The following is a 12,829-nucleotide window of genomic DNA, read 5'->3' as shown; positions in this document are numbered from 1 at the left end:
TATAGATTTCAGCCTCAGAAGATGAGGTGGCTTTCCGAAAAGTAAAGTGCTTTAGCAATTATAACTTCCACTACAAATGTCTCAAAAGAGAGATTGCTTTCAATCAAACATCCAGCAAAACTCTCTGACATTAATATTTACCAAAAATACAATATTGACATTATCATTCCATCAACAAATACTTAGGTATATAAACACATTTGTAAAAACAACATATTGCACAAAACAGATGGGAGACCGAAGGCAAGAGCACATCTCCCAAGAGCGGTTGCGTAGGCGGCCGACGCGAAGAGGGATGGAAGGAGGTTGTACGCAAGTCTAGCGTGCAGACGCTCTCTACTGTGGAACCCGGGTAAGCTTACACTTTTGAGTATTATGTATCTATTAAAAGTCATTCAGCTAAGAACATATTTTAGATAAGAAATTTAGGGTTTCATGTCGAGACACAAAAACCAGAGGATGTGATATAAAAGAGTAATGTAAATTCCATCGGTAATCTTTAAATATAATATTTTGACTGGCTTGACAAATCAGGGTTACAAGTGTGAAATCAACGTCCTAAAATTTAACCACAATATGTTTACAGATGCAAGAAAGTGTCTGTGGCGTCGCACGCGATCTCCCGCGTGATCGGCCGCGCGGGCAGCAACATCAACGCCATCCGCTCTGCCACCGGCGCGCACATCGAGGTCGATAAGCAGAGCAAGGGACAGGGCGAGAGGATCATCACCATCAAGTTAGTATGCTAACTGGCATGTCTAGCCTGCATGCATATGTCTACATGTTCACTATGGATGATCTCATCAATAATGCCAAAATCGTTGCACATTTCTAAGCTTTTAAAATTGTATTGCCATGGAATCGAAAAGAAGTTGATATAATTACATATTTATGGGTTACAAATGTAATGGATAGTGAACAGATCAATGAGATAGTAAATGTATGGTGCTGCAACCATAGTTTACTTAGATACATGCGATATGTACCAAACTATTTATGGATACTAAGTATTGGTTCAGGAGGCAATGAAGATAATTATGTGTCTTTTCTAACCAGGGGCTCAGCAGAAGCCACAAAGCAGGCGGGTATACTGATCGCGGCTATGATCCGCGACCCCGAGGCCGACATCGTGCAGCTGCTGCCACGCGCCGCAGCCAAGCCACCGCCGCAACCCGCACCATTGCAGCCTAAACCACCAAAACAACCGCCGCCCAAGGTATGACTAGCCATTAACATGACACATGTTTTTAAATGCTGTAAATCACAGTATATAGGTTGATTTGAGTATATTATAAGTACTAAGTAATGTTCATCATTGTAGCAACAAGGCGCCAGCAGCAGTAGCAGCAGCTCTGCCAGCAGTCGCGCCACGCCCACCGCGCGTGCGCCTGCTAAGCAGCATGTGAGGCCAGCGCCACCGCGGCTACAAACACACCGTGAGTGTTTTATTTAAAATTAAATTAAATAAGTCTTTGTATTGCTAAAGTGTTTTTCTGTTTTTTGTACTTCGGTCTTAACTGTACTCTGTATATGTTAACATAATGTATCTTTGTCCATTAGCTTCTACGACTGAAAAGCGTGCACCTACTTCGACTCCGTCGAGCGCGTCAGTGTGTATCGCGGGCAGCGCGGCGGGCGGCGGCGCGGCTGGCGGCGCGGCCACGCCGGCCAGCAAGAGCACCGGCGCGCTGTCGTACACGGGCGCCATCGTGGGCGCCAGGCAGAACACCTTCGCCGCCAAGCTCACGGCCGCCGCCGCGCCCGCGCCCGCCGCGCCCCCCGCGCCGCCTGCGCCCGCGCAGGACGCCAAGCCCAGACCTGCGCATCAGGTATGTAGCCACACCCACTTCTTCTTGATCTTATAAATAAGACCTGCCTTAACCTGGTTGAATTCCTAATTTAACTGACATATTATAACACAGCCACCACCGGGAAGCAGTAGCCCCGGCGGCTTGAGCTCGTCTCCGCTGAAGGGCGCTCGGGAGCCTTCGCCGACGCCAACAAGCGCGACTCCTTTACGCTTGGAAGATGAGCAGAAGCAGCACCGCCTTCCTGAGCGGTTGCCCGAACGAATGCCAGAGCGTATGCCTGAACGCACCGCACAGGTAAAGCATTTAAAATCACCTATAAATTGACCTCGGAATGTTTATGTCGAAACAGTATAATTTCAAATCAAATCTATGTTCACAGCTAAGCCCAGATAATTCGAGTTCTTGGAGTGCAAATGAAGAAAATACACCTAACACCTCATCAGCCTTACATATTAATACCACTCCCCAGGTATGTTGGTTTCTACCTTTTGTATTTTTATTTTTTTATGAATCATATAATGAGACTTTTGACTTTGCCAGCAGCGGAGTGGTGGCGGTGGTGCGCAGGAGTACTCGCTGTTCAAAGACCTGTCGGCGGGCGCCGGCGCCGGCGTGTGGGGCGCTGCGGGCGACGCACATCACAATGTCGAACCTCCTCCGCCACAGGTACTACCTGCACATTATGTAATGTTTACCTAAAGTTCGCCTTTGTTATGTATTGAATTACTATTTTGTCAGTTGTCAAATGGTAGCAATCAGCTATAAGAGTGTTTCTCTGTTCTTAATATATCAGTACGTAATGTATCGTCGCGTGTCCGTGCAGGTGGACGCGAGCAAGGCGCCGGGCTACCGCGGCGGCGGCGGCGGCGCGGGCGGCGGCTGCTCGCCGTGCTCGCGCACGTCGTCGCACGGCTCCACGCCGCCGCCCGCGCACGCGCCGCCGCACCACCAGGCGCCCTCCTACCACCAGCCCATGCCCATCGGTACGCACCACACACTTACTGCCAAATACAATACGACGCACAGAAATCCTTTAGGTGACATGTTGCTCGGAGAATATATCAAAGCATTTCATTTCAGTACCTAGATGTACGTCCTTACCCAGGTTTACCTAAACCTGCCCCTGTATCCTACCATTTAAATGCAGTATTTTTTATTATTACCTGATATTGCAGGTAACAATGTAAACGCAATGGACATGAGTGGGCTGTCTCGGAATGGACCTATCTATCAAGACAACTCAAGAAATGGACACAACATGATGGTAACTATTCAAAATGTATTCATTTTAAGAACTTTCAGCAATATTATCCATTGTACATACAACAATATATATAACAACATCTAAACATTATAAAAGTAAATAAACACGAATGCTTATAGTAAGTGCCCTCCCTCAGCAGGTGTCGATCTCCAGCGGCGTGAACATGAGCGGCGCAGCGCTGGGGCTGGGCTACGTGGAGACCGTGTCCCGCCTCAACCCGCGCGCGCCCGACTTCGCGCAGCGGCACCCGCTCATGCAGCAAAAGCACAACGCGCAGGTCAGTATTACTACAACTTTCTAGCAGTTATTTAATTGCAAACCAGTATCATTCTGAAAAGAAACTACATTTATTGTGATCTCGCAAAATAATTATTATTATAATAATATGAGCATGTTAAATTGCAGTTGTTTGCGGGGGCTAGCAACGCTGGCAACCTGAGCGCGTTGTTGATGTCTTATCAGCAGCAACAACAACAGCCTATGAATCAATCTCCTAAACCCATGCAACACAACCCGCAGCAACACCATGCCTACCAGGTAATTGAATAAAGATTGTCTAGATATTAAGTAATATCCAGGGTAATATAAATAGGGTTATTAAAAATTCAATAAGAAACGCTGATAAACTGATAGTATTTTGTTCAGTCTCTGTTGGACCGCGGTGTGGGCGTGAATGTGAACGCGGGCGTGGGAGGCGGCGGCTGGGGCGAGGAAGAAGAACGGAAGCCCCGCCCTATTGGCACCGAGCGCGCCTGGAAACTCACCGCCGCCGATGACTGGCCTCACGCGCATCTGCACCACCAGCACCTGCCCGATCATGACAGATACCAGGTAACGCAACATTCTTAGCTGTGAACTGAGTCGTGATATGCAGGCGAGCTGTATAATACATGTACGATGCGACGTCCAGCAGACGGTGAGCGGCATGGGCGGCGTGGGCGTGAGCGGGCACGTGGGCGTGGGGCACGGCATGGAGAGCGGCGCGTACGGCGCGGTGGGCGCGGGCGGCGCCACGGCCGCCGCGCTGTCGCTCATGCACGCGCTGCCCGCGCTGCACTACCTGCCGCCCGCCGCCGCGCCCGCGCCCGAGCCGCACGCGCACTGGGAGCAGCAGCCGCACGCGCCCGACAAGCAGGTGCGTACCGCGCGCTACTACCGCTAGCGCCGCCGCCGCCGCCCGACGCTGACCCACTGTTTGTCGCAGGCCTGGAGCAAGTGGACTCACTAGGCGGCCGGGAGCCGCGCGCCGCCGCCGCCGCCCCAGACCCACAGGATTATATATAATTGTAACCCTTGGAAACGGTGTAGATATTAGTGAGAAAGAATTATATTATACAGATTATCTATATACATAAATAGAGAAGATGTCCTATCGAGAAAAGAACTACTTATACTGTACGATCGACTGAAGTGAGCATTAAACGATTCATTATAATGAAACTCGTGAGGGGAGTCGGATGTAGTTTTATTTGTTACTGCCGCTCGCCGACCGCGACGTTACGTTTAGACGAATTATAGTTATGTTATAGTCGGCGTCGCCGTTTTCATCTGATTGTAGATATACGCGTAAACGAATGTAATAGTAGGTAGCTTGGAATGTGATTCCGAAGTGCCGCTGAGTGTTTTGAGTTGCCTTGTGTGCGGTGGCCGCCCGCCGTCTATTATACATATTTTACACTATATTATGGCATAATGCGATATTAGTTTCGATGATTGGTACGCTCGCAAACCGAGGCGAAATATTAAACATGTATTAATAAAATTTGCTTGTACATGAAGATTAAATATCGATATATTGATGCACTGTAACCACTGGTGTTTTTAATAATACCACCTGTTTTTCAATAAATTCTTTTTTAATAGGTTTATTTGGGTAATGTGTATATTTATAAGTAAATTATTATTGAGGACTTACTTTGTCTCGAATATGATTAAAAGCAGGATATGCGGTAAGTTCTAGGCAAATAAACCGTTGTCAAAATATCTTGCGTGTCTTCTTGAGTAGGGATCATTTTGATTGAAATCACAAGAACTCCTTAAAAAACTACTACAATTAAACAACAGTTAAGTATAACTTAAATTTATTAGAAACACACTGAGATTCTTACTTGTTTATTTACAAAGTTACGTACACAGTAAACTTATTTTTATTACAAAAATAATCTTGGACAGTTACGAAAATAGACCTCATGACAATATGTAACATGGTTACTATAAAAATGATTAACCAAACAATTAGTATAAATCACACTTTGTTCAAAAATGCATGGTCAATGGAATACAAGATTTTTTTTCTTATAATGATGTCGGCAAAGTGTTGAGGCATTAGAGCTCTGTATGACGTTCTAATATCTTGCTCTCAAGATCTGCGTGCATCTTCTCAACCTTTCTGGAGTGCTTTTTGATCATCTGCTCCTGGTCTTCAAAATGATTGAATTTGTCGCCTGTCCCGGCCACCTGATGGAAGGATAAGTATGAGGTTTTACACATGTTTTACTATAAGCCATATTTTGATTAAATACTAACCATAATTTCAAATATGGAGATTATTAAAAGTATTTTCTTTAACATTGATCGATTCTAAATTAAAAATGTGATAGAAAAAGTATGTGTAGCAAGTAGTAGATTGAATGGGCTAAATGGAATAAGTAATTTTACCGTAGTGAACAATCGAACATCATAGCAGTAAGGTTTGATTCGAAGGTATATTGTAGTTTTAGTACAGTACTTGAAAATAGATTTAACAGATAGAGGTTTGTTATAAAATAATAAAAACACAAAATACAAAAGCAAAAAAAATACTAAATAAGATAAGGTAAAATAAAATAAATAACCTTGCTCTTGTGTTTTTCACGATTGCTTACATGATCAGCTTGCAAGTGACGTAATTTCAACAGTCGAGACTCGTAATGCTGCAGTTCCACCTAAAATCAAGAAAAAAAAACTATGGAAACTAAACTCTGAACCTAGGTAAGTAGGAGTTGACTATGAAATGTTCGTGCCAGGCTCTAGGCTGATGGAAACCATGCAGGGCACCACCCAAGACCATACAAAAAACTTTCAAATTGTTCGAGACATTTAGGAGGACTTTAGTGACGTACACTTTATACCAACATAGTACAAGATAAATTAAAATAGTAAATACCTTCAAAGAAGCTAGTTCTTCAGTTGTGAAATTAGCTGATACTGCAATCTTCCATAGTCCTTGCACCTTAGGTTCTATGAACTCCTTATTGTTGGGACCTGCATAGGAAAGTAATTCGTACAAAAAATGTTCACATATAATCGTACAATAACTCAATGGCTTTTTAGAAAAAGCACCATTTATGCACATTGATGGGCCGACTGAGGACCTGCTGGCAGGTCGAAGAGGTCGCAGATCGTGCAGAGAGATTGCTGTTGCTGCTACTATTAATAATATGAACATCCAGAGACTGTCAAGAGTGATATGATAATGAAAATACTGATAAAGAAAAAAGGTTTTTACCTTTAGCAATAACCCTTTGTATTCTATCATAGCCATCCCTTAAAACTTGGTGCTTTTCTCTAATGAGGTTGGCTTTGTCAATGTAATCCTTGTTCATCTCTGTTGCTTGGTCACCTCCAATCTCATTAAACTTGTCTAACTCATCTTCATTTATAACATCTGAAATAGAACATGATGTTATATGAATAACAACTGCAATGAGTTAGGATTTTACACTTATGAATTTACAGCTAATAGATATGATCTTTACAATACTCTCCTTTTAAAAAAAAAAACATAACTTACTTTTAAAAGCATCATTTTTTGGTGAATCATCACTGAAGAGGTCATAATACTGGTCGATTTTCTCCTGATGATGTGTGAACTCTTCTCTTAAAGCCATCAGCTCCTCCATAGTGAATCCTGCTGACTCAGCCTTGGTCCACAAGTAGTTGAGCTTCTTGTCTTTGAATATACTTTTGTTAATGTAGTCATCCATTGCTGAATTGAAACCCTGAGTGATGAAGCAACATAGTTCTGATTCAGTTGTTATATGGTGGTGACAAATAATCCTCTATTGCAAGGTGGTAAGACACATTTTTGTAAATCTTTATTTACACATAGATCATACAAGGCAGTAAACCTAAAAAGCTGGCCTAGATTATGATTTTATGAGAGCACAATTATTTTGTTGGAAGAAATTGACAATAGAGATTCATTTAAAACAAGTTCTGCATTGTTTTGTGTTATTTATATCAGTAGTAAAAATAATATACTTTTTCTTACTGTGTGCAAAGTCAGGCAATGACAAATGTATCTAAATAACAACTGGTGCAGCTGTAAAAACAATTACATTTTTATCTCTATGTCTTTAACAGTCAATGAACCTATGTTTTAAATAAGTGTCCCTTATCTTAGTTCCCTCTTATCACCACTAAGATGATAAATTGAAACTTACATGATTTTATAAATTGAACAGTAAAAAGTTGTAATTTGGTTTTGATTTAATTAAAAATTTCACCAAAAGTTTGAAAAGTTGAATACATACTGTTTTATTTCTGAGTAATTGACTATAAGCTTAGTGGCTTATACCACTTGAATAGTTTTCTAGACAAGTTCTTTTTAGTCACTACTTACAGGATGATCCTTTCCTCTGGGTGCATCAGGTTCAAAGTGATGTAAGAGTCCATAGTTCGACATAATGTTGCTAAGTTTGCGCCTCAGTTCTGCTTCCTTCAAGCCCTCTTTATCTCCTCCTTCACTCTTCACCCTCTTTTGTATGAGCTCTTCCTTGTCTTGTATCATCAAGTCACTGTACAATGACTTTAGCTTCGGTTCTGTTAAGCGCTGGAAATTAATTTAAAATATTGTTATGTTTTCTCCTATGATTGCAAATTTAGAGGCGGCGTACTGCCGGTGCCCAAAAGTTTCTCGGAATTTATTTGGTAGTTTATCTATATATTATTTAGACTATTTTATAGTTTATAGGAGTTATAAGACAAAACTCTACAAAAAATACTTTACCTGTCGTGCTTTAGTCCATAATAAATTAAGTTTATTCATCCTGAATGGCTTATCTAAGTTTCTAAAATCAACCTCACTTTTCTTTTTCTCGTTGGCCGATTTGGAGTACTTATTTTCACACAACACACAACTTACTATTAGTAAAACAAAAACCAAAGTTTGCGAATATATATGCATTCTGATTCTATTTAATTAGAACATCTACACAACACAATTATTTTCGGTGTCTTTGATGACTGAATGAATGAATCGCTTTCGGCTTTCGTAAATAGCGTTTTGTCAAAATTGACAGTGACATGTGATAAGACACATTCGTAACCACGTCATTTATGCGTTTAATTTGCAAATATAACTAGATTATTAAACTTTTAATCATTGGTAGAGGATGTACAACGTATAAAGGCATGTCAAACATGTGACAAAAATCATTTTAGGCGTGTGCTGACGAAAAAAGGGTATCGAGTGTATCGACTTAAACATTTATTTATTATGCATTAAAAATAATCAGAATACAATTATTTTTGGTTGGATACATACGTCTGCAAAACATAATTTTTTCAAACGCGTATCACACGCGCTTGTGGAGGATAGGGCTTTGTGGCGCTACCGGGCAGGGAATAGGTCCAGCATAGGAGCTCGATTAGCTGATCTAATCTATTAATTTGATTGATGTCTCCGAAGTCCCTAGAGGGGACTATATGTGTAATTAGTAGAATGAATTTGAATCATAATTAAGCATTTTAGAATTAAGTTAATTAATTTCAAAAAAATATTCTTGATTTTATTTCTATACATTCTTAGTACAAAATAATAAAATTTTACTTTGATTGATATACACTGCTATTACAACTGGTGGTCGCACAAAATAATACTAAATTATTTAAATAAAACTAGCTATAGTTTTAGCCTAACTTTTAGGTCGAAGGCAGTACCTCCACCACTATTTCTGCACCCATATATACAGTACATCGATACGTTTAGTTATTTGCTCAAAAGTTACAAAGGTATCTTTCATTAGTCGTCGGATTGGTGGTCACCAATTTATTAAACCGTTTTCTTTTCTATTATTAATCTTTGTTTCCGTTTTTACTTCTATACCTATATTTTTCATCTTCATTTCAATTTTATTTGGTGCAAGTATCCGAACATTTCTAACCATAAACTAATGCCATCTTTATAGACCATTTGAGGCAAAGGAATCACAAAGGGAAAATAAACAAACAATAGTCTACCAAAGACAAATTCATCGAGTTCGTTCTAGTACGAAGTCGTCGGAGTTGTACTCCCCATCCCGTCTCGTTTGTTTTTGTTGGAACACTATAAGCGAGAAAAATATGAGTTAGGACGTGAGTTGTTGAGTGTGAATTTCGTTTGTAGTACCACCGGTGATCTTCTTTGACAGTTGTGAATGTGTTTGGCGTTTCCTATCGTAGACACTCAATTTTATTCATTTTATTTTTATAAAATGGCATTGTTTGTTTAGCCACTGTAGTTTCGGATCTCCGCTATATTATTAATAAGAAAATCGAGGGTAATTTTATATCTCCGAGTTTATTACACGTTTAGTAGTTGTAAGCTAGCCCAGTCAGCACAATGGGATCTCAATAAACAGCTTGCGTTCCCCACCTGAGGCAGCATCTGTGTCGCGTCCGCGTACACGTACGTTTCGGCTGACCATCAGTACTTTCTCTCGCTGATGCGTAGCGAGTCGGTTACTCAATACACGTTGTGCAAAGACTGGTCGGAGTCCGTGAGTCGATGTCTATATTTCATAACGGTAGTCGTTAATCTGTGAGGGTTGATGTCGGTCGTGTGAAGCTGAGAGCAGTCGGGCCAGTCAGCCAGTGCTTGTGTGTTATGTGTATGGGTTTGTTGTGATGGTGGAACGCGAGGGCATGAGGCGCGGCAGCGGCGGCGGCTGTGGCTGGGGCGGCGGAGTGCTCGGCCGCTGGTCGCTGCGCCGGCTGCTGCTGGACAGCCCACTCGTGGGCAGGAGACTGGCACATACAGGTAGACACTCTATCCTAATTATACTTAATTCAACTTCTATTTCAAAATTTTGCCTGCCTTTTTAGTTCATGGTTTAATTATGTGCCAATGGCTCCCATAACCATACCTTTACACATTTAATTATTGAATGTAATACATTGGCCTCTTTAAACTCTTCAATAAGTTTGATTAAAAGAGTTAGGAAAGCAGCCACTACCAATGACAAACCAGTCTCAAGCCAACTTATAATGAAACATGATGAAACTTATCAATATTATAATTTTTCTAAAACCATATTACGTTTCTTGATAATATATAAAGGTTTTGCAATATTTTGCGTTATATTTGCCACTATCAGTTGTCACAAAGAGACCCAGACCATACTCATCTGAAAAGGAACATTTTGTACTTGATTTTAAACATTAAGTGATTTTAACACAGTAATTGAATAGTTCAATTTATTTAAGATAATCTTTTTTGACTATTTTTAACACAATCTTATGAATACTATATGTGTGACGAGACTACATTTCTGTGTGTGCCATTTGTATTCTACAATATCAATTTGTTACCTGAATAGGAGATCTATCCAATCCAGTATATTTACCATGATTTTTTAGTATTTTACACCATAAACTTTTATTTAAATAAAGAATATACAAATAATGCATTATCTATATAGTCAATATCAAATTGTTTACAAACTCTAAACACAACACAATATGTTCAACCAATCACTTAATTATTCATTGCTTTCATTCAATTTTAATTATTTTTAATTTGCCAAACCAATTGAAGCATTGATATTGAGGTCCAATGAAACTGCTCAATTGGACATGGTCATTGCTGGTATATGATCTATTGTGTATCAAAATTGTTTAGACTTACATATATTATTATACAGAACTATAATTAATGAAACCAATAAACTTTCTGTCTGTAGCAGATGAAATAACTTTATTCAAAGCTTTGTCATTCTTGTGTGACACCTAACTAGAAAATGTGAATAAATACCTGTGTGGCAAAGTCGGTGCCAATTAATATACAGGATTGCAAGTCATAATAAACACAAATGCTTGAGAAAGAATGCAGGTGAAACTCTGAGAATAAGTAGGTTCACTTTTTTTTATAAAAGAATAAACCTATGTAAAAATAGTGTCAATAATATTATCTTTTCCCAGTACTGTTTATTTGCATAATAATTAAATGATATTTTATCTTCATTTAATTTCTATGTATATCGATAAATATTGTGTTTTATGTAACAAATCTAATGATACCATACTCTTAATATGTGTAACTATTTAACATCTTTGCAGGAAATAGCAATTTTTACCTTTCTTCCTTATCCTTGCAGAGTATATATTCTTCAAATGAAATAAATCATCTTACAGCTGGCAGCTAACATGACATTCCTTATAAGTCATAAAAATAAAACAAGCCCTACTATAAATCAAGAGCTGTTGAATTATGCAATAATGAGATTTCTAGAAAGAAAACTACTTTAAAAGTTATATAAACCTCCTTTGACAGTGTACCAACCAATGATTGCTATACAACAAACATAAGGACAAATATTGATAGATATAGTGAAATTCTTCCCATTATTTGGAACCTCATCATGTTAAAACCTAAATTATACCTCATTTAGCACATCTAGTTAGCAAAAAATTATTTAAAGTTGATGGTTTTATTTATTGGTACTTACAATTGAGTTCAAGCCTTTAATTTTGGGTGTGTTATTAATTGGTTTTAATTAAAATGATTTGTCAATAGATCACGTAAAAGGTGATTAAAAGATTAAATATAACATATAATCAACTATATCTGTTACATAACTAGTCAAGAACATCTGCAGTTTGTTATTTCTGAGATAATGCAATAGTCTCTCACGATCAGTCTTTGTTGCGCTTTTAGGATGTTTTATATTCGATTATCAACCATAATCATAGACGAGTCTCACGCTTCTCTACCGTTACCGTAATCCGAACATATGACGTCATTAAATCCTGCATCACGCAATTCGAATTTTTGTCACAGAATCCGTGACTGATGAATCTATTTTATTGTGGACTCTAAATTATATAGAGCGTTGCTCTAAGTCTTTTAACTCTGCGAACTCATTGTTAAAGTAAGATGTTTCTAAAGACAAGTATGTGAAGTAGTCCCATAAGACTTTCTCAGGAAACTGTAGACCAATACCTTCACGGGATAATTTCTTCCGCACAAACCAGTTTGCGGCCCACGTAGAGTTGTACAATGCAATAACAATCGCGGAGCTAGCATAAACAAATAACAAAACGCTAGAACCTTTATTGTAAATTTGAACGAAAGAATAATACGAAACAATGAATGATTACACGATCAAAGTTAATCTTAGCTATGCGTAAACACCGTAGCAAATATATGATAAAATTCCACCAATTAGGGATGCAGTACCAATCCTTCGTGTCTGTTTGATATGCAATTGAATTTCCAAGCTGGAAAAGTTACGCCCTCACGCCATATGAAACCTATTTGCAGCCGGCGCGCTTGTTTGCAACTCAGAATTAATGAGAACGAAGTTATAAGCGAGTAGAATACTGTAGAATATAAAAATAAGAATCGAGTGTTTTGAAGATATGTAAATTTATTTGTGAACAAACCTAACTGCTTTATCAATTAATGGTTTTTACCGCGGTCAAGTGCACTGGTGGATCAGGGGCTTAATTCTGAAAATACCATAACACAATGATCATAATGCTTCTGAATTTTCAAGCTTCGCAATCAGGTTGC

General features: G+C 39.4%; 3 protein-coding genes across 18 annotated transcripts in view; 2 read left to right on the top strand and 1 right to left on the bottom strand.

Moving 5' to 3' along the window:
* The window catches only part of LOC113496677 (ankyrin repeat and KH domain-containing protein mask), a 32,682-nt gene extending 27,797 nt beyond the window's left edge, over positions 1 to 4,885 (top strand). For 11 of the 16 annotated variants that reach the window (XM_026875977.1, XM_026875972.1, XM_026875971.1 and 8 more), the window contains 14 exons: positions 230 to 352; positions 587 to 736; positions 1,057 to 1,216; positions 1,322 to 1,436; positions 1,561 to 1,829; positions 1,923 to 2,105; positions 2,191 to 2,280; positions 2,352 to 2,477; positions 2,635 to 2,794; positions 2,987 to 3,075; positions 3,212 to 3,352; positions 3,481 to 3,612; positions 3,721 to 3,906; positions 3,986 to 4,885. In XM_026875977.1, coding sequence (XP_026731778.1) covers positions 230 to 352; positions 587 to 736; positions 1,057 to 1,216; positions 1,322 to 1,436; positions 1,561 to 1,829; positions 1,923 to 2,105; positions 2,191 to 2,280; positions 2,352 to 2,477; positions 2,635 to 2,794; positions 2,987 to 3,075; positions 3,212 to 3,352; positions 3,481 to 3,612; positions 3,721 to 3,906; positions 3,986 to 4,237 — 2,176 coding nt within the window. In that variant the 3' untranslated portion in view covers positions 4,238 to 4,885. The remainder of the gene's footprint in view (positions 1 to 229; positions 353 to 586; positions 737 to 1,056; positions 1,217 to 1,321; positions 1,437 to 1,560; positions 1,830 to 1,922; positions 2,106 to 2,190; positions 2,281 to 2,351; positions 2,478 to 2,634; positions 2,795 to 2,986; positions 3,076 to 3,211; positions 3,353 to 3,480; positions 3,613 to 3,720; positions 3,907 to 3,985) is intronic. The other 5 variants (XM_026875981.1, XM_026875970.1, XM_026875967.1 and 2 more) reach the window with 4 other exon arrangements.
* A 289-nt stretch (positions 4,886 to 5,174) lies between these two features.
* Positions 5,175 to 8,325, bottom strand: LOC113496681 (alpha-2-macroglobulin receptor-associated protein). The gene is made up of 7 exons (XM_026875984.1): positions 8,066 to 8,325; positions 7,679 to 7,888; positions 6,848 to 7,055; positions 6,563 to 6,721; positions 6,221 to 6,318; positions 5,910 to 5,999; positions 5,175 to 5,532 (listed from the first exon to the last, which is right to left on the bottom strand). Exons 1-7 carry the CDS (start codon positions 8,240 to 8,242, stop codon positions 5,401 to 5,403), a joined length of 1,074 nt encoding a protein of 357 aa, XP_026731785.1. The 5' UTR covers positions 8,243 to 8,325; the 3' UTR covers positions 5,175 to 5,400.
* Positions 8,326 to 9,053: 728 nt separating this feature from the next.
* The window catches only part of LOC113496979 (E3 ubiquitin-protein ligase RNF19B-like), a 48,564-nt gene continuing 44,788 nt past the window's right edge, over positions 9,054 to 12,829 (top strand). Inside the window, exon 1 of the mRNA XM_026876397.1 lies at positions 9,054 to 10,075. Coding sequence (XP_026732198.1) covers positions 9,943 to 10,075 — 133 coding nt within the window. The 5' untranslated portion in view covers positions 9,054 to 9,942. The remainder of the gene's footprint in view (positions 10,076 to 12,829) is intronic.

The sequence above is a fragment of the Trichoplusia ni genome, chromosome 8 (genome assembly GCF_003590095.1).
Source record: "Trichoplusia ni isolate ovarian cell line Hi5 chromosome 8, tn1, whole genome shotgun sequence".
Taxonomy (NCBI): domain Eukaryota; kingdom Metazoa; phylum Arthropoda; class Insecta; order Lepidoptera; family Noctuidae; genus Trichoplusia; species Trichoplusia ni.
The sequence above is the reverse complement of the archived record's forward strand: the minus strand, read 5'-3'. Positions and strand labels throughout refer to the sequence as shown.

Excerpts from the sequence above, each read along its gene's own strand:
- LOC113496681 (XM_026875984.1), bottom strand. The coding sequence starts at position 8,242 with ATGCATATATATTCGCAAACTTTGGTTTTTGTTTTACTAATAGTAAGT. Across the intron at positions 6,319-6,562 it reads ACAAAGGGTTATTGCTAAAG|GTCCCAACAATAAGGAGTTC; the intron begins GTAAAAACCTTT and ends TTTCCTATGCAG. Across the intron at positions 6,000-6,220 it reads AAGAACTAGCTTCTTTGAAG|GTGGAACTGCAGCATTACGA; the intron begins GTATTTACTATT and ends TCTTGATTTTAG.